Below are 21,063 nucleotides of genomic sequence, written 5' to 3' on the forward strand. Positions count from 1 at the left end.
TGGAGCGTTCATCTGGAGTCAAGCCTCACACTGGTGCTCACAGCTGAGTCAATGTGCTCTCTGTGGAGACGTAAACCAAGGTGACAGGCGTGAGACTTCATAACCTCCTACCAACCACTGCACCCTGTGGTTTAATCACCTGTGACCAAAGTGTGTGTGTGTGTGTGTCCACCGAACTCCCGCCTGCTCCCATGCTGGAGCACATGGGGGGGGGGGCCTGTCTCATGTCAGGGCACGTCTCAATTGCACGGCGCTCGCGGATCGAGGAAGAGGAGGCTGTGAAGCTGGAGGAAGGCGGCTGACGCTCTTGTGTATGTCTGTTAAATAATAATAATAAGGAGATAAAAAAAGATATTTAAAGAGCTGGTGTGTGTCTGTGTTATTTCTCTCCCTCCGGATGATTCACGGGCGTTTGCCGGGCCCAGCACCCCAAATCACTGGCTCATCGCTTATCGCCATGGCACCCACACTCGTCCGTCATCCGGAAAACTCCAGAGGCCATCATTTACACCCCTCCCCCCCCCCTCTCCCTCTCTCCTCCCCCAAGCAGGGTCATCCGTTATGTCTCCTTCTGGACATCCCATTAGCACACACACTGAATCACAGGCAGGGCCTATAATAGACCTCTCCACTGTGGCTCAGTCGAACAGTGCTCTGTGTCCTATCGACATTCCCAGCAGCCTCCCCCCCCCCCCCCCCGCGCCGCTTGAACGCCTCGGCCCGGCGAGCGTTCGTTACCGGCAGCAAAGACCCAGCGACAGCCTCTTTAGTATTTTTCAATGAAGTCGCTCCTCCTCGGATTGAGCAGAGTCAGCGGCACGGACGCGGTGTCCATCTGGCTGCCGGACAGAGATCAATACCGAGTCCTCCCAGCCATGATCACAGTATTGACACTTCGGTGCTTCCAGCCTCTCCTCTTAGAATCCAGACCACATGTACGATGACCTAACAAGACACAGATGGACGACAGACGTGACAAAGCCTGATAGTGTGTTTGTAGAATGACTGGTCGACGGCCACTGCTGCGATTGTTCATCCACAAATCACAGTATTTACATGTGACACTTGTTTAGTGCACATTAAACAGAGGCGTGTCGATTCGCTGTTCATGTTTTAAAGGAGAAAAACATTTTTGACTAGAGGAGCACTCAGAGATCAGCAGATCACACACACTCATAAATAACAGGCCCCTAAAGACGCCGGATGTTTCATCAAGATCCATGAATTATTCTCTGAGAAATCGATGGAAATGTAAGAGTGCAAATACCACACAACCACAAGGGCCACACGGCTGAAGCTTTAATATGAGTGATGTCACTGAGCAGCTGGAGAAATACAGCAGAGTTCACGACTCCACTCTGATTTCCCATCTCAGTTTAACCATTTCAAACTAAAATGGCATTAAGTAGAGCACATACCTGCAACAAGGCCCAACGCTCCCCTTAAATCCAACCCAGCTCCATTGTAGTCCCCTAAATGTGCCTGATTTATTTCATCCAGATCCATGAATTATTCTCTAAGAAATCAATGAAATAAAACAGTCTCACAATGTCTAGAAAAGGGAAACAAATTCCTGGATCCAGCCCATGAGTCGGCTCCGCATCAAAATTTAATGGCTTCTTTCCTGACCTGTACCTCATCCCTCCACCAGATTTTGTGGTAATCTGTTCTGTAGGTCAAGGTTGTGGTGACCTCACCAATCCTGTTTTTGGCCTCTTGAACATGACAGCAAAGTTCTGTCTCAAGGGAATTTCTTCAAACTCTGAATTTGTTGACTCTTTGATCTTAAAATGTCAGAATTTTGCCTTTTAAAAACGTATTCATATATATTTTTGAATCTTGTCACTTTTGTCCATTGATTGAGATCAATCCAATCAATCATCTGCAGGTCTTTGAAACCAACAGTAGTTACACCGCAGTGGGTTTACACAGTTACTAGTAATGTGTGTTGTCACAGTATTTCTACAGCCTGTCCCCCTGAACGTCTCCTTCAGGCTGGAGGGGGTAAATAAAATGAAAACACACTGACTGATGTTTGGAGTAAAACTCAGTGTGTTTCCTCTCTGCAGCAGCTTCACCTCAGAGCAGAGCTCAATCTGACCAATGAACAACAGACGCAGGTGGAGAGCGTATGTGTGTGTGTGTGTGTGTGTGTGTGTGTAGGATTAAAACAAGATATCGCTGCTGCTGAGAGCCTGAACATGATATTGGGAACAATTCTGCCAAAAATAAAACGAGTGACTCAGCAGACGTGGCCCTGACGGCGAGGAGAAGGTGAGCGAGGACGGAGGGTGAAGTGAACTGTGGCGAGGATTTTGTACGACTGAAGAAAAGGTCACGTCCAGCAGAGCGTGGAGGACGGTCACATCCGTGTCCACTGCAGATCAACAACTCGCTCTCTGTAACCCCAGCACATCACCGAGACACGAAGACAGAAGAGATGAAGGTGATAAACACTCCAGAATCAATCGTTTTATTAAGCGTTATATTTATTATTGATTATATTCAAGTTTACATTATTTAATAGTGCTTTTTCCCCCATGATCCAAACATCAGTTCCCATGTTATTTTTCCCTATTAACATCCATCATGTCCCTTATTCAAGATTGAAAACATTTCTGGAGCTGAAAATGTAAATATTCATATAATGGAATGTATAAAAAAGGTAAAGTGGTGTTTAAGGCAGAGTTTCAGCTTGTAACTGTCCCTCTTTGTCAGTATGTTATACACACAAGGCACAAACATTTGGTAAAGCAGAGCTTTACACACGAGAACTTGATTTTGTGTTTATCAACATTAATTAAAAAAATGTCTGCCATGCAAATGTTTGGTATCTTTTTTTTAAGCACATGTGACCAGACAACTCATTTTTCATTCACATAATTTGATTCTGCTTGTGTGAAGGCTGAAGTCACCAGTATGATGTTTGTTGTCACTCGTCTACTAACCAGAGGGTCGGTGGTTCGATCCCCTCCAGTCTAGGGGCAAGGTCCTGAATCCCATATTGGCCGTGACAGCGGTGCCGAATGTGTGTGTTAGAAATAAGACGCAAATACAAGTGGTATTTGCTAAGTGCTGTATTCATCCAGTCCACTTAGTATCAATTGATAGATGAGGCGTCAGTGATGTGTGGGATCAGATCAAATCACCATCATGTCGTCAGGCTGACAGTCTCCAGTTCACTCCCCGATGATCCAAGACGTCAGCTGAAACTTCACTCTGAGTCAAGTGGCCTTTTAGGCAAAATCTCTCTTTTTATTTTGACAGAGAGGAAGTTCCTGACTTGAAATTTGTTTTTGTTTTGGTAAACCCACTTGTACTTTATCTTCTATTGTGTTGACATGGCATTAGGAAATGTTCTCTTTGGCCAGAGCAGACAGAATAAACACTTATATGTATCAATAATGTGTTTTCATGTACATATTGTGAGTATCTACTCTGTTACAACACAACTGCTTCAGATCTTGTCACATTCTGACCAGATCAGTGACGTTTCTGAGTCTTTTTTTCTACCTTTAAAAAAACAAATACACCAGAGGCGAGAACTGACTCTTTGGCTCCCTCTGCTGGAGATATTAACTCCACTGCAGCCAATGCTCCTCCAGCTGTTTAAAGGTGGAGTTCACTGCAGCTGCTTTCAGACAATGAATATATTCAGTAACTTTTTAGTTAAGTAAATGTAAACTGATGCAACTTATGTAAAGAACTTGTATGAAAGTACTTTTTTAAATGACCTTTAAATCGTAACCCATCATACTTCATTAAAAGGAACTGTGTTAAATTTATCAAGTGTTGTGAAATGATCTTATGAAAATCTGACGCCGTGGGTTCGATGCTGCGTGACCTTTAAATCTCTCTATTGCTGCTCCACTTTCTTCAGCACCCAGACCTCGTTCCTGCGGTTGGTCAGTTTGAAGGGGCTGTCGTACCCGACGGTGTAATACGGCTTGTCCACGAAGGGGACGCCGTCCCTCTGGAGGCTCTCCAGCAGTTTCAGGAGCTCCTCTCGCTTCACGTTCTCGTTGGAGAAGCCTCCGTACGTCCTGGAAGAGACGGACGAGAATCGATCAATAATCAGCTGGAAGATTTGGCTTTGAAACTTTTGAGGATTCGTTTTTTTGACGCTACCTGACGTAAGCGGTGAACTCCTCCCTGTGCTCCACAAACACCTGTGGGTCGCTCGGCTCCGGTGGGTTTTCCTGATGCTCCACCGGGATGTAGAAGGACACGGTGAACTGGGACTCGCAGGCCGGGCCGGCTCCTGGGTCGACGCGGCCCGTCACAGGGGCTGTCATCTCCACCTTGACCTCTGAAGTCACAAACGCGTGGACGCTCACTTAAACATGAAGATGATACTCGGGATTTGATGTGTAATCAGCTCGTGTAGGATTCACATTTTCCTAAACAAACTGTGGAGGCCGATAAAAACGTCCCCTCACATAATGAGACCTGAGCAGCTGTTGGCCATGGAAGCACTGTAATTATAGATCTAACTCCGTGCTCTGCAGACTCACTAGTCAACTACACAAACAATACATGTGCTCATAAATAACACTGGTGTAAAGTGCTGAGTAAGAAACAAAAGGCGGTGGTGCTGTAACAAAGTGCTGAGCAGGAACTAAAGAGAACTTTCTCCTGCATTTATTCATCTGCTCTCTGTGCTGGAACCGGATTCTACAGGATTTCTTTCCGCAACACGTGAACTTTATTCTCTCGACTCATCGTTGTGTTTCATCAGCTGCTGTTTGACTCAGTCAGGTAAAGATTTACTTAATAAACAACACAAACTAACACCAACAATTAAATCGGTCGGTTTATTTAAATATGTAAGTTCATTTTCTTACTTCAACTTCTGTGTATTTGGTCGCATTTGTGTTTTCTTGTTATTTATAGTTATTTTTAATATAGTTTACGATTATCTCTACAATATCAAGCCTGCATTACAGGGGTTTGATGATGACATTTTTAGGTATCTGATCGTTTGTTCTCCCTAATATTTGTAACATCGGCCGCCAAAGATCCACATCAGCCCGGCTCAATCACAAACTCCTCAACTTCTCTTATTCTCATTCTTTAGGCCACATTTCAGAGATGGAACAGTTGGGACTCACTCTTGTGGTTGTTGCCCTGGATGTAGCTGAAGAGTCTGCGGAAGCCGTCCTTCATGGCTGCGTCCAGGTGCATCCCACTCAGAGACGTGCTCACCCACTTGGTGGCGTGGTAGGTGCGGACCTCATAGTCCTCTGCCTGCAACACACACACACAGACACACACACACACACCATTATTTCAGCTGCACTGACGCTGCAGATTTATTTATTCATTTTTAACAATGTTGCAGTAAGGATGTGATCGATGAGACCAGAAACAGTGAGTCAGCAGTTTTTGGAGAAGGTCACATGTATCGATCGCTGTCACCTCGAGTGGTGACCTGACGGTTTCCTCAGTTACTTTCACATGAAAAACAACAGTGATCATTATATTCTCACTGTTTTCCCACTCTCTTACAATAGATGTATTTTTTTTAACTTGAATAAAATGACTTCCCCTGTTTTTCTATAGAACTCAAAGACGTGTGATCCTGTCGATTCTATAAAGTCATATTTCAAGATGGATCTTCAACTTAGAGACGAGATCTGATGACATTACTCTGCAGGTTTCAGGTCATGGTTTCATTCAACTCATCACATATTGACCAGTGAGTCTACAGCTAAGTTGCATTAAAAACCTGCTGCTACAGTGAAGACTGTGTTATCAAGGTGTTTCCAGGGCTGGGCGATATGTCCAGAGTTTACATTAAGATAAAAAATGTTATATCAGCATAAAAAAGGTCACATTTTCCTTTCTTTAAAGTTTACACAGTGACTTTTGCTCCCGAGTGAAGGTTGTGGTGTTAAACTCTTTACGAGCAGAAAACAACAAACACTTCAGTCAATCAATGATTGAACCTCCTCACTGTATAATGAAAAGCTTTTAAACTTATATTTTGTGGCTTTTGTTAAATATAAAAATGATAAACTTTGATAAAGTGAAATCAGGAAACATTTGACCTCATCACTTGATCTGAACTCGTGTTTTCCTCTAGTGACAGTCTGATAAACAACGTTGGGCCAAAGGTTTGATGCAGCTTGTTTGTTTTTTTAGTTCATCTTGACATTTACCTTGTTTCCCTCCACCGCAGTGAACTCTGGGTTTTGTAGTCCCGTGGAGAACAGAGCTTGCCCCACAGCTTTCAGCATCTTTAACCTGTAAAGGTCACATTAGCATGAGAGATCACCTGCAGCATCGAGTCACGTGACACCAGTTATTTAACAGCTCATCTTGGGAAATAACTATTTTCCGAGCACACACTTCAACAGTTCATGTACGAACATGAAATCCGTCAACACACAACTCAACATATTTATTAACACACACGACAGTTGTTAGAATATCAGAATAAACTCAGACACAATAGATACCTGTGAATTGACGCGTCCGATCCGAACTGAGGGAGGTGCCTGTGTAATGTTTTCATAACACTGCTTCCGGTTACCGAGAGCTGACATCCGAATGGCTGAGCGAGTCTGGATTTCAAAATAAGAGCTCGCGAGACGGATCGTTATGACAATTTAATTAAGTTGTGGCCATGTTTACACTTTGGTTTTAGTGAGTTTGAACTCATCTACACGCACGTAACAAACAGCGTTTAATGTGGGATTATGTTTACTTTATATTTTTAAGTTGTTTGCTTTCTGTTTTTTAACCTGCTAAGCATTGTATAATAATATGTATTATCACAGTACAGAAGCATGTTGCATTTACCTGAGAAAAAAACAATCATCTGTTTTGAATTAATGAGGTAGTTAAGTTGATCATTCATATGAAAATATTCCTTAGAACTGGGTCATATAAACCAAACATATATGTTCTAAAATGTGTGTATACATTAAATTCAGAATAATATATCATTATAATTGTTTTTTATTATAATATAAATTTAAACATTTTATAAAGAACCCCCCCACAAAAACGATAAACATTAGTAGACAAAGGAATGGATCTTGATGAAAACAAAACCAATAATGTTTAGACGGGGTGATATTTATCAGTATGTGTAATTTGGTGCAGATCCAGATAAAAATCCAGATCTAGTGAGTTTAAAAGTTGTTCCATCCATGTGGGGTCTGGGTGGAGATATGTGCTCTGAGTCACCCTCTAGTGTTTACTTGTGCTCTCACAGTTCTTTTTCATGAATACATACATTTGAGCAGGAAATGGAGAATCTGTTCTAGGATGAGCATCTCCCATTTATTTACTATACTATTATTTACATTAAATGGTCGGTAGCTAATTTTACAAGAGAACAAAACTCATTTGCATGGTTTAAGAAACAACACAGTCCAGGCAAAATCACAACAAAGTGCCGGAGGAGAAACAACCTAAAAACCAAGAAGACACTTTTCGATCGAGGACAGATCACGCTCGAATGGAAGAATAGCTGCTACATCAACAACGTGGAAATTGTGCCGACAATGATTGAGAACAAGATGAATGTGTTTGTTGCGTTGAGGCTTCAGCTGGAGATTTGGCAGGAGTAACAACAAGGAGCCTATTGGTGAGACTGAGAAAACAGATGCTCATCTCCTCGGAGACGGGCAGAAGAGCAGTTGTGTTGTTGAGCAAGGCAAGCAAGACATATGGATGCATAGTTGTAACATCTGTAACTCTATGTGTCATTGTTGATCTGATGGATGCAGATACACACAAGCATTTACCAAGAACCAAAGAAAAAGAACACACTCCAACAGCGACATGCAATTCAATGCAGAGACGATGGCGGCAGCCTTTTGTCTTCTGCTTGTCCTACGTGATGAGGTCATAGAGCCAAGGACATTCGAGGAGGCAGAAGACAAGAGGGATTTTTCAAAATGCCGGTTGCTTACAAGGAGTCCGGATGTCAATGCTGGAAAATCCCTTTCAGCTCCAGCACTTCACTAACGACCTGCTCATTGTTTCTCTAAGCAACATGACATGATGGTACGAGAGGACGTGGAAACGGTGAAACAGCAGATTACAAACAGAAGAATGAAAAACAGGGAATTCAAAAAGACATTTCCAATCGGCTGCTGAGTATTTTTGATGACTGCAAAACTGCATTTGAACATAAGGCTCAACGTCCGCCATCATTTAGTGCATTCTGGCGCGGTGGCGGCCTCAGGGATGGTAGTTCTGGTGAATGAAGGACAGAATATTGTCTTTAGACAGTTTCCCGGGATCCACGCGGGTCTGAGAGTCGTGAACGATGACGCCGTCCACCCAGGCCCAGAAGAGACGCTCAGCGTGGCAGACGCTGAGGATGAAGACAGAGGATACTGTTATAATCAATATTAAAAACTATGCCATATTAATACATGAGTCTAAGTCAATATTTTTGCTAAATTTGAACAGGATTCTCTGGAGTTAATGCGTACTAAAAGGTAAACATGCTTATTGTCATCAACATTCTAATCAGAATCATCCTTAAGTCCAAATGAGTGTTTGAACTAAATTTGAGTATGAATTCAGAAGGCCAGTACTCACTTGAAGGGAGCAGCACAGTTTGGTGGCATTTCATAGGTAGACGCCTTGGTTAACTTATTATAGAAGAACTTCATCTTGGAGTTCTTACTGTACGCGATGGTCCACGGCTCTAAAAGATGGAGAGGAAGAGAGGGAGAGACATTTTACAAAAGGTTCAGTAAAAGCAGAAAGCCACAAATCCTCATTTCACTCAAATAAGTTCAACCTCAGGTTTGTGGAGGCTTTGACGTGGTTGAAACCAAATGTGAGTTGACATTAAGCAGCATACAAACACATATATACACACCACTGATAGTCTTGATGATGTAGAGGCCAGTTGGAAGGAAGTGTCGGTCGTCTCTGCCAGTGTAGGAAAGACGAGGGATTCCTCCTGAACTCTTTGTTACTTTCATTTCTAGTCTGCACGAGGGAAGAAAAACAGAATATGACCGATGTGGTTTTTTTTAAATTGCACAGGAAATAACAAAGATAAGATAATTAGGTGAAACTCAACCTAATGCTTAATAGTTGGGGTTGACGAATGCAGAACCTGTTTTCTTACCTGACAAAGATTTTCTCCATTTCCTCCAACCTGTACACCTCCTTCACTCTGGGAAAAGACAGAGGTCACATTTACATAGCGTGACAATTTAATGCCACAATGATGAATTATATTATATTAATGTACCACAAATACTGTGTTTAGCCTTTAGCACTATCAGAGACAATAAGATTCAGGTACATAAATTACACAACTACATTCAAAATAAACTTAGATAAACACCTGATGGGGTTCATGTCTGGTCGGCTTGGTTTGGCCACTGCCTTCACAAACTTCTCAGCCATTAGGATCCTGGATATACAACAGTCATTAGTTAGTAAACTACAGAAAACTACAATAACTGTATTTTACAGATACGCAGCTACAACATGGACAGTGAGTAGTGGATTATTAAGAAGTCGCACATTAAAGTTTGATACAAAGTATAGGTGGCGCTGTCCTACCTTTGGTTGAAGTGCTGGTCTCTTACGTCAGTGCCGTTGAGTATTAGTGCATCCATTACATGAACTGCGTTGATTCTCCGCTGAGCTTTTCCCTACAGGCCAAATAATCATGTTTGTAAAACCAGCTCCATAAACAGTGAGTCAGCTGCATTCTTATAAATAATCTCTTTATCATGTTATGGAGAAAACCACAGACTCTTGAATGATGAATGAACCCTGCGGTCGTAGAACAGCAATATATAACCTGATGCCCCCTCATACCATATCTTGTCAAAACAATGCAGGTTGTAACTTAAGCAATAACAGATATAAAGAGCGTGATATACTGTCTCCCATATTTCATCAGCTCAGGCCGTAAACTCTCACCTCGCCCTTCAGCTCTTGGACGATCTCCACGCTCAGAAGCGTATCTCTTGGCAGCTCCAGTTTAAAGTTCTCCAGCTTCCTCCAGCGAACAGGCATCTTCCCGTCCCACGTGTATATCTGAGACTTCTACACATGTAGAGAGGAAACAGAGAGACCAGATGAGAAGGTGAAAACACATTCACAAAAGCAAAGAAATTGTCAAATCAGCTCTTTGTTTTAATCTCTTCCTGACCTAGGTTATATCTTAAAACTCACCCCGAGCGCGAGAAGAAAGATCTGCTCTCCACCTCCCACAATGCACTTGTGGTCCAGTACATGACGCAGCTTATCAAGGGTGGTGGGGTTGAGAGATGTGAGCTTGGACTGGAACGACTCCACATTCAAATTCTGAGGTGCGACAAACCCAAGGATTAAAGATGAGGAGCAGAAACTGAGAAACATTCTGAATTAGCACCACTAATCACAGTGTTTCAAACTATAAGAAGTTATTAAAATAAACAAATAGGTTTTCTACTATTTTTTAGTTTTAGTCAGTTTATGTTTTTCTTTTTTATTAACAAGTTAAAAACAGACATAAAAACTTTGATTTATTAACTGACCTTGATCAGTTCATAGAACTTTGTCTTTGGGTCAGAGGGAGCAGGAGTGACCCTGGCCTTGTCTGGTACCTGGAAAAAGACAAAAAAAAGGATTTAAATTTGAACAACAGACTTAAAGTACATTTATAAACAAAAACTCTATGAATTATACTTGATCTTGAGTTTCTCGACTCACCCCCCATAGCTTCAGACACTGCTTCCTGATGTCGGCCTGCCTCGTCTCTGAAAGTTCCCTACAGACGCCAACACAGTGTCACACAGTTAGTTCCACACACACAGTCCATCCGACTCTAAAGCTAAGCTGGAGAAGAGATAACTGAATGGTTTCTCACGAGTCAACGACGAAAGCGTGGATCTTGGCCAAGGCCTTGATCTGGACAACGCAGAGCCTGCGGGGAGAGAGCATTCACTTCCTGTCAGTCTTTGAGTGTGAAGGTGAAATCATTAAGTCCTGTCTGACTGTAGTGGATCCCCACCTCTCATTGGAGTTGACCATAAACGGATAGAAATCCGTGTCTTCCTTGATGATGCTCAGCGGAACCAAATCTGTAACGTCTCTCTCCGAGTTCCTCAGCTGGTTCAGTTTCAGGTTGACTCTGAACATGTATTCCCTGACGGGTTCTGAACCGGGCTTCAGACCACGGCACACGATGTACCTGTGGTCAAGAGTAGGAGCCGTTCAGAGGAGATAGTAATAACAAGAAATACTACTACTAATAATAATAATAACAATAATAAACTCAGGCTATCACTAATGGAAAGTGACAAATCCAAATATGAATATTCCTTCTCACAAGTCGTCTTATGACAGGATATTCAGAGTATTCATATTCATAAGTCTATAACATCCCCAGATCTCTCTGTACATACACAAAGACAGACAGACCTCTCAGAGTTGGCAGGTCTGCTGGTGATCGGTTTGAAGAGACAGATCCGGTCGAAGCAGAGGTACATCAGGTAGACCAAACCCACACTGAAGGGAGTGAATAGGTCAAAGGTCTTACACACAAAGTGGCCACCTGCAGAGGACAGACAGAGCCAGGGGGGGTTAATCTGGGTACACAGTAAAAAAATACAGAGGATGAGTACATACCAGGAGTATAAGGAAGGTATATTGAGAGTGAATATAATAGTGTCCACCTGACCAGAGATTCAGTACCTGTCCTGAGGGTAGAGAGCGCAGTGAGGGCCTGACAGAGCAGCAGCTGTTTGCTCAGGATCTCCTGGATGTTTTCCTGACCTTCCACAGAGAACCCCTACCGCAGACAGAGAAAATAATCAAAACTAAAGTTAATCAACCTCCAAAAAGAAACCTCAATTCATTCCACGAACAGCGAGACTCTACACCTTCACCTTGTAGAAAAACAATGACCGTGCAGAATAGTCTCACCCCATCTGCCATGAGGAAGTGCAGCCCTCTCCTCTCTGTGCTCTCCAACACAAAGTTTCTAAAGGCCGTCACGTTTTCTGGCTTAGTGATGTCCCCGTCTCCGTCCACCCCTCCCTCACCTGGGATACACAGAGGTCAAGCTTTCACTGAATCATTCATCAGACGCCTCCCGGCAGTGACGTGCAGGTTTTCCTTGGGTTTACCGTAGTAGGGCTCAAACAGCTCGCTCGGCGCAGCGAAGAAATCTTCCAGTTTGAAGTCACATGGTCCTTTCAGCGTCATGCCGAAGCCTTTGGCGTGCCAGCGTCTCCTCCACAGGATGTACTCTGAGAAGCCTCCGGGCCCCGCGCACACGTCGGCGAAGTACAGGAGCTCCCCCTCACGGTCCTTTGTCAGAGGCAGCTACGGAATGAAAGTGGGCACAGATATTGTCTCACTATCTCTTTGCGTTGGCTGGTTTCGTCTGGTCCAACACAAGCTCAACACGTCAACAGCCACGTTGACCGACTCACTTGTTTCGGATCCTTTGGGTTGGTGAACATGTGGTCGAAGCAGTGGTCCAGGTTAGCCATTTTCATAGCTGCTCTAAAAACACAAAGCATATCAAAGAGACTGCATTAGACATGTGACAAATAAAAGTTCACTTAAAGAAAGTGCTGAACTGCTTTTTCTGGCATCACATACAACAAACATGAATTAATACAATCTACAAAAGTCTGCTATAGTTCTGGAAATAGCTTATATTTCAACCGGCAGGAACTAACCTTCCTTCCATCCATTCATTGTCTTCCTCTTACATGAGCTTGGGTTTTAGAGGAGTACCATATTTTAGAACTTGGATGACTTATATGATATTAACCGCACTATGTTCATCTGTCCAACTTATGGAAACCACCTAAAGACTGACCTGTTGAGGAAGATCCCTCCTCTGATTGTTTCGTAAGGGTTGGAGCGTGTTCGAGCTCTCCGCATCTCCTCGCCCTCCAGGTCATCGAATATGCTCTGAACATCGAACAGACACAGCGGATACATAACCAGGAGTAAAGAATGAGATTTGAACAGAAGTGAACAGTTGGTGACTTATATGATAACTCACCTTGCACCTGAGAAGAGTGTGCAGAAGATCTTCAGTGCAAAACTCGGTCTCTTCCTCGATCTTGAGTTTTTTCTGTAAGCGACCGAAAACAAGAATTATGTTTAAGAATAATCAGTACACACTTATCACATTTACATCTGAGTCGGTGTCCATGTTTTTTTGTTTACCTCTCCCAGAATCATCCAGTCCCTCAGTTCATCTGCATCTGGGGTCTCTGTGGTGCACTCCGGGAACCAATCTACCTTCTCTACAGGACTGGGCTGGACACACAAAGATCACGTCATCGATACCACTGATGGTTGCTTGAATCCCACATGGTATTTCAAATCTAAAATAACTAAAATAACTGCAAACATTGGCTGTGTACCTCTGATTCATCGCGCCAGTCGACATTGAGCTCTCCCTGGAAGCCCTGCAGCGTGAGGCCGAGACCCCGTCTTCCTCGCTGAGTCGAAGCCTCTATGATCTCCTTGCGTCCCTGGCCAAACTTCCCCAGACCCTCGCCCTGACGGAAACCCATCTTGGCCTGAGGGTGTGAGAGATTACATACAAGGGAGTTAGAAAACCTGCAGCCTTAGAACACCATATTTCTTATTAATACTATGGGTTGACACACCCAACTCCAAAATGTAGCAGTAAAGACAATTAACTGTGGTAGAGAGGTTTTCAATACATTACCATGAGCTTCTGTGACACACTGTTGTACATAGTGAACTTGGCGGGGTTGTCGGAGGGGTTGTCTGAGGGGGCGTCTGTGTCTTGTCCATCAAAGGATGATATGGAGGGCATGGAGAACCCTGGTCTCTGATCCTCCTGGTCACTGAGGGAGTCATTCTGGCTGGAGTCTGGACAGGACAAAACCACACACACGTTCACACCGTTATTATCACAGGGATCATCAGAATCCCTGCAGTCAAAAGTGAGCAGGCCCAGCAAATAACTTTCAATTCTACAAATGAAGGAATCTACCTTGTCTGGATAATTGTGACTCCTCGTCCGAGCTGCTGTCTTCACGACACAGCTTTGTCCCTGTCGGTGGGGTTGGCGGTGCTTCGGCTCTTCTCTTCATTGTGGCTGAAATAGAGCGGAGGGGACAATGACAGAAAGATGAGATGTTTGATGGATGGACGAGGTTAAAAATGAAATAGAACAAATAGATCCTGCATTAATTTACATATACAAAAACAAAAGGATGCACGTATTGTACAAGAGAGACACAGCCACTTCCTCATTTTGTCCCGCCATATTAAAATCAAGTTTTAGGCACCGGTTTCACAAAATGAATAAACTTATAAAATAACGTAATGTGAGCCCTATGAGACAAATTATGATTATGGAATATGGGCTATACAAATACAATTTGATTGATTAATGATTTGTTTCATTTTTCTTTTTTTGTGCAGTCTACGATGGAAATATGAGGAATTATATAAATTATAATAAAGTCAACAATGTCCAGATTATGTATTTTCATATGTGATGTTTTAATTTTTGTTAATCATGACTTAAACCAGAGCCATGAATCATTTCCCAAACAAGCACATAAACAGCCCCAGTTGGCGCCTTTCACGGATCAACAATATCATTATTACGTCATGTGTGAGCACCACAGAGCTTCCGTGTGTCTTTTCTCCACAACTTGACACTTTGATCGATAACAAACTCACATTGTGTCCGATTCCGTGCAACTGCCAGCGGTTACCTCTCGGCTCGGTCATCCACCGTCCACCATGAGTTTAAAGTGGTGAAACTCTGAAGTGAAGTGAGGGCTCCTTGCAGCTCGCAGACGGGGTGGGAGTTTTCTGTTAAACGAAACTGCGCAGCTTTAGCTTTAGCCGTTAGCTCTCCGCGTTAGCCAGTTCGCGTTTAGCCGCTCGGGAGAAAAACTTTACTCTTTTGCAGCAACAGCGACACATCGTGAGCTGCGGGTCCGCGGCGACATTTTCCTCCCTGACTTTAAATCTCGAGGAAACTTTGGTTAAACGTGAACCCGCGTTCTGTTTTTAGAGCTGTCAGGGGTCCTGCTTCTTCCGCTGATGGCGAACACTGATGACGTAACCAGTATAAACTCTGTCTACAGAGGTGCCAGTCTAGAAACAATAACAACAAAATAAATACATGCTATAATATCCATAGGTAATACCATGTAATGATACAAATTATAAAAAAAATGATGAAGGTACCCGTGTTATATTATTAAATAATCATTATTAGTATTTATTACTAGTATTATTAGTATTAGTAGTCGTATTTGAAATATATCTCTACATGGATTAAACAATATTACAATACAGAAGTAAATGAAATGGTAAAGTTATCAGTTACAAAATGGCTTATTTTTTACTGAAATGATTCATAGGTATCTTTTGGAAAGATCAATATATTCTTCAACAATAACCTGTATTGGGGAGAGCGTGGCCTAGGGGATAGAGCGGGTACCCCTACATGGCCCCTCATAAATGATGAGTGTACTAAAAATGTAAGTCGCTTTCGACAAAAGCGTCAGCTAAATGACATGTAATGTAATATCGACAGGGGGGTCCTCTTAAAAAGCATCATCTTGTTCCACAGAAAGTTCAACAACTAGAGACTGTATATTAAGACGGACGATGCTGCCCTACTTCATCCCACAAACTTCAACCTTTTAGTTTGGTCAATATCCCTTCCATAAACTTGGAGGGGGCAGGATGTATGACCTATACTGCAGCCAGCCACCAGGAGGCGATCGAGTTGCTTTGGCTTCACTTTTGGGCAGCTGTCAAGTTGTTCAATGAACACGGTCTTTTGCGTTCGTTCATGCACAACACTGTCCATCTTTATGTACAATCTTTGGTCCCAACCAATGTAAACGTGTATCTATAGAGGTAAGCTGAGACTGATTAAAACAAAACATTAATTGAATTGTTTTGTGACCAGGTGATGCGATTGACCTTTAACAAGTCTTGCATGCGTGTCAGATTGGGGTAATCCATCCTTGGCATGTGAGTTAAGGGATCCTGATCTCCTTCGTTTTCAGTCGTGCGTTACAATGACTAAGTAAAATAGTCTCCCACACTCTCCTGCGAGAAGACAGGATGACCTTTGTGATGTCAGACTGTCAGATTGATCTAAAATCATTTTAAACCCACTTATTCATTTCGATTTTTTTTATAATGTAAGTGCTGAGCAATGTACAATAGATGGTCAAACTGTGCGGCCGCTGTGTTTTCAGTAACACTCTTCTCCTTCTCATGCAGTTTGAAGTCCTTTAGTGCATTGCATGACTTCCGGGATGAGTCGGTGAAATCCTTTTAAGAAGAAGCTCCGTGGATTCGTGACTACACAGAGAGATGACCTGAGGAAGCAGCCGAGCTCTGAGCTTCCTGACGGTCGTTCTTCGATAAGATTTCAGAATATTGTTCAAAAAACTTGAATTAAATTAGAACGGTTCAAAAGAAACCTGGACACATCTTAATTCCATGTTTTTATTTGTAACAACAACAATTACAGTCACAGCTATCACCCCACAAGTCTGGTTCGTGATCTCCACCAAGGAGGTCATATTTTCATCTGTGTTTGTTTGTTTGTTTGTTTGTTAATAGGTTATTTGCAAAAAGTTTCTTTGTTTTCTTCTATAAGAGCTGCATAGGTTGTAGTTTCTTGTTGTATTTGTTACACTGAGGATCTTTGAAAAGCTGTACAATGAAAGTAGTCTAGTAACAGATTGATGATGTTGTCCTGCTCTGTATCCAGTGATTGCTGGAAGAGGCTGCAACCCTCCAGGCATTAACCATGAGGAGGATCAAGTTAAGTTTATTACAGATATAGATTGATGAAATATTGTTAATGACAGGTTAATTTAGAAGGAAAAAGGTTTTTGTGTCTGTTTTGACTTTGGACACCTGAACCAGAATTCTTTGTACCAGGGTCACAATGCGATTTGACGTTTTTGAATTGCACCTGCAGACGCCATTAGAGTGTCTCCTTGTTGGTGATGTGGTAATGTGTTTCCTTTCTGTGGCCAATGGGCTTGGAACATCTTCTCACAGGTATATTAATCCACCCCAGTGGATCGGCTAATCCCCCAGTGACACACAAAGACACAAACACTGTCCAACACCATGTGACCCGCTTACGCAATGGAGCCAAGGCTTTATATACCACCTGTGAGGACTGGACTCCCTCAGGGAAGATCATCACAGTGAAGGTGTGCGTCAGGTTATCTGACTGAGGGAGCGGGGAGTGTGTCCTCGGACACAGGGGAGAGCTTTTGCTGTGGCCGCACTCTGCCCGGTGGAGAGGATCCAGGCTGAGGAGAACCAGCAGGAGCAAAGGGAATCCCCGAGATAAACTTGTCTAGCAGGACGTCCCTTGGCCCGGTTGCAGAAGGTGTTTTTTTTTGTGGTCTCAGCTGTGAAGCACCAGAAAGAAGGACAACCATGTTTTTTCGAATCCCTCGACTGACCCCTGGATATATTAGATACCTCCAGGTGCGTAAGTTGCTTTAGGGTGATTTTCTTCTTTAGACAGATTAATGATTAGTCCTGTACCTGAAGGGGCATCAGCAGTGGAGCCAATTCCTTAACAGAGACTAGAGATCTAGAGTTCAGGCCCTGCACGTAAACCTGAGCTTCAGGAAAAAACTGGTGTGTAGTTTTCAATACTCAACGTAAATTATCACTTTGCAGCTTTGAAAGCTTCATTTTAAACCAACAGTGACTCACCCCTGCACATGTGCGATTGCCCATTTATGTGGTTGTCATGCTGGGATTTAGAGGATTACAGCAGCCTGTCTTTGAATGGATGTGAATCAGAGGTGCATTAGCTCCCCGAGGTCAGGTAAATACCCTCTAATTGGATCTCCTGAGAAACAGCATGAGATGACACGTTCCAAACAAAGCCGTCTGCTGGGTATTTCAAAGACCTGCAGCTGGATGACACAGTGCACAGTGTTTACAGTGTCCAGCCTCATTATCTGACTTTAATGTTTGATTATTCTCATTATGAGACAAAATTTATCACGATTAGACAAATTACTCAATTGACTTTCCTGCATAAATATCAAGTCATCAATCAATCAATCAAATTTTATTTGTATAGCCCATATTCACAAATTACAATTCATCTCAAAGGGCTTTAACAGGGTGTGACATCCTCTGTCCTTAACCCTCAGCAAGAGTAAGGAAAAACTACTAAAAACCCTTTTAACAGGGTAAAAATACGTAGAAACCTCAGAGAGAGCCACATGTGAGGGATCCCTCTCCCAGGATGGACAGAAGTGCAATAGATGCCACGTGCAGGAAAACATCATCAAGATTAAAGTCTTCAAGATTAAAGTCTCTAGCAGCATTTGCTGAGGGTAAGCATCCCGAAGGACAACCCCAACATGACATGCCAAGTGAGAACGTGTGGAGAATAAAAACAGTTATTAGCCATGACGGCTCAATAGTTAATTTATATTGGGAAACTTGTATTTTCACTATCACACTAACAGGCCTACAACTCTCTTTCAATCTTTTTTCTCAATCCATGAATTTACTCCAAATATGACAAATTCCAAAATTAAAATAATAATGACGTATATGTTTTAATGGGTTAAAACAGTGATGGGCTCAGAGAATGACTGTATTTATATCTGATCTTAGGACATGTCTCGGATTGGCCCAAAATTCGGACCCATCTTCAAACCTGCAGGACTGTATGAGTATTGAAACTTGATAGAAATGGAGGTTCTAGTGCGACTCTTCCCCTTTGCTAAGACCATTGCTGGTATGAGACAAGCATGTGAACATGGTCAACGTTTTAAGGACTCCAGTGCAGCCAGAGCCCGGAGGAACCTTGCTGACCCCATGCCTTGGTCATCATCTGCCCTGGTGATGATCAGGCCTGGTTGTGGTAGTCGCGGTGGTGACCCCTGCTGTCTCTTTCAGACTCAGGCAGCCCAGACCGTGATGCAGAGCCGTGTGGGTCCTGCGATGCCGCGCATGGCGTTCCTGCTGGGGCTAATGGGCGTCGGCGTGTCCGGCTACAGCTCCCGCCAACTCACTCTGCACTACAAGCCGGCGAGTAACCTCTTCAGATGAGATGGATTGAAGATGGGGGACGCACACGCACACACACACACACAAACACACACACACACACACACACACACACACACACACACACACACAAACACACACACACAAACACACACACACACACACAAACACACACACACACACATTGAAAGAAAAAGTTTGACTTTCTGTGAAATGGTCTTAAACTAATGGGACCTTTCTTGGCTCTGAGCAGCTCCCAGGTAGACCAGCAGAGAGACCAGAAGCCATCATGGTCGTCTACGTCATGAAACAAGATGTCCCAATAGGTGGTTTCTGCTAAGCTGCTGGCTGTAAACTATAGCAACATATTATTTCGCACAATGTCAAACTATTCCTATAAAGCAACATGTGAAGAAAAGCTAAATTGTGGGAACTGATCAGACTAAGTTCGATGTTTATCTTTTGGTTTTTCTCTTTGCATCCTTCCCTAATAACCTCTCATGTGTGGTTCAAGTGGATCATCATCCTTGTTTTTACTTTATTGTAATTTTTTCGTTTGAGATGAAGAGATCGTTGCCTTAAAGGTTCACTACTGCAGTTCAGGAGTTTAAAAAGAAATCCCTGTTGGAAACTACCTCTCCATGTAAACATGGTGAAGATTCATGTAACATGCAGCGAAACAGAAAAGGCAGCTTTTGGTGTTTCTGCTGAAACTCGGTCGATGTTTAGCTTGAACCACGGTCTGTCCCCTATGCAGCGTCCCGTGCCTTATCATGGGAGCATTCAGGCTGAAACCGGCCCTCAAATACATCAGCGGTCTTTAAAGACACTTTGACAAATGCAGCCAAGCTGAGCTTCGAGCAATCTCCTCTGAAATCTTTCAATCACCGTCACTTTTTCCTCTGGCGTCTGGGGCCATTTCCGTGATGCAGCACAGAGCGTCTTGACTCTGGATTCTTGACTCTGGAGTTGAACGTGTGAGTTCTGGAGTTTGAGATAATCTCTGTTATTCTGTGTGACAAAAATACCAGAGAAGCCGATGAGGTATTATAAACACTCTGTGTGCGGTTGCTTTTGACTCCTGAAACTGCAAAGAGAAAAGCTATACAAAAACAGAAACATAAGGAACATGTGACGCTTGGGTGAACGATGCTACTTTGCACTTTTTTGTGTGTATATAAAAACGTATACATATCACTTTGCTGCTGAATGAGATTAGTAGGACATGACGTGGAGTGCTGCCAGCTGGTTTTGTGAGCTGGACTGGGCGGCTTCTGGCTGGATTGACACACAGCCATTGTCAGGCAGAGGAACCAGGACAGCCACCCTGGACACCACCTGTACAATCATGTGAATCCACCCGGACGTCTCCCAGTTGCATACCGCTGTCGCACAAGATTATTACATAGATGAATGACCCACACGGTCTCTTAACCTAGGTAGATTTTCTTTTGCTGTGTGATTTTGTAATGTAAAAAAAAATAAATGTTTTGACAGCATGTGAATGTTTCACCGACGAGGAATGAAAATTAGCCGATAGAAGAATTTGTCATAATCTCCTGGTTGGAGGAAAGACAAGAAGAGATTAGAGTGTAAACAGGTCACAATGCGAGTGCAGTGATACAGTGATCCCTGAAAGATCCTCTTATGATACTCGGTTCTTTTTTAGACCAGCTTATACTTACATGAGAGGGGCCACTGACCCTGAAATGGAGACAGGTAACAGTCTGACAGAGCAAGAAGTGGGATCATTCATGTCGTGTTGACCTTGTGAATTGTATAATTTCATGTAGAGATGAAGGAAGTTCATATTTACTGTTTGTTGTTGCTGCGTAACCAGTTTTCCTGCTTGGCTTGTTTGTCATGTTGCTTGAATGTTATCTGCTGTTGTGGTACAAAGGCATACAATGTCAAACACCACTTTAAAGAACATGTTTGTATCAAAATCAACCTTTAATTTGTGTATACGTGTGTTTGGTGGTTTAATTAGACATAAATGAGATGTTACGAGTACTTCCATATTATATATCGTATACATATTTTGAT

At 42.9% G+C, this 21,063-nt stretch overlaps 2 protein-coding genes across 3 annotated transcripts; both read right to left on the reverse strand.

Annotated features, from left to right (window-relative positions):
• Nucleotides 1–2,471: 2,471 nt before the first annotated feature.
• hebp2 (heme binding protein 2) lies at nt 2,472–6,551 on the reverse strand. Its single transcript, XM_062411314.1, has 5 exons — nt 6,462–6,551; nt 6,162–6,246; nt 5,112–5,247; nt 4,129–4,309; nt 2,472–4,043 (listed from the first exon to the last, which is right to left on the reverse strand). Exons 1-5 carry the CDS (start codon nt 6,515–6,517, stop codon nt 3,857–3,859), a joined length of 645 nt encoding a protein of 214 aa, XP_062267298.1. The 5' UTR covers nt 6,518–6,551; the 3' UTR covers nt 2,472–3,856.
• A 608-nt stretch (nt 6,552–7,159) lies between these two features.
• cmtr1 (cap methyltransferase 1) lies at nt 7,160–15,042 on the reverse strand. 2 transcript variants are annotated; one of them, XM_062411301.1, is made up of 24 exons: nt 14,700–15,042; nt 13,967–14,071; nt 13,676–13,842; nt 13,365–13,523; nt 13,165–13,257; nt 12,998–13,069; nt 12,809–12,903; nt 12,414–12,486; nt 12,105–12,303; nt 11,902–12,020; nt 11,671–11,767; nt 11,398–11,530; nt 10,988–11,167; nt 10,844–10,900; nt 10,687–10,744; nt 10,512–10,580; nt 10,168–10,299; nt 9,913–10,038; nt 9,547–9,638; nt 9,326–9,394; nt 9,104–9,151; nt 8,849–8,961; nt 8,563–8,671; nt 7,160–8,332 (listed from the first exon to the last, which is right to left on the reverse strand). In XM_062411301.1, the coding sequence occupies exons 1-24, from the start codon at nt 14,713–14,715 to the stop codon at nt 8,197–8,199; spliced, it is 2,517 nt and encodes an 838-aa protein (XP_062267285.1). In that variant the 5' UTR covers nt 14,716–15,042; the 3' UTR covers nt 7,160–8,196. The 2 variants fall into 2 exon arrangements, with proteins under 2 accessions (XP_062267285.1, XP_062267286.1); XM_062411302.1 differs by having other exon boundaries at nt 14,665–15,042.
• Nucleotides 15,043–21,063: the final 6,021 nt, after the last annotated feature.

The sequence above is a fragment of the Platichthys flesus genome, chromosome 18 (genome assembly GCF_949316205.1).
Source record: "Platichthys flesus chromosome 18, fPlaFle2.1, whole genome shotgun sequence".
Classification (NCBI taxonomy): domain Eukaryota; kingdom Metazoa; phylum Chordata; class Actinopteri; order Pleuronectiformes; family Pleuronectidae; genus Platichthys; species Platichthys flesus.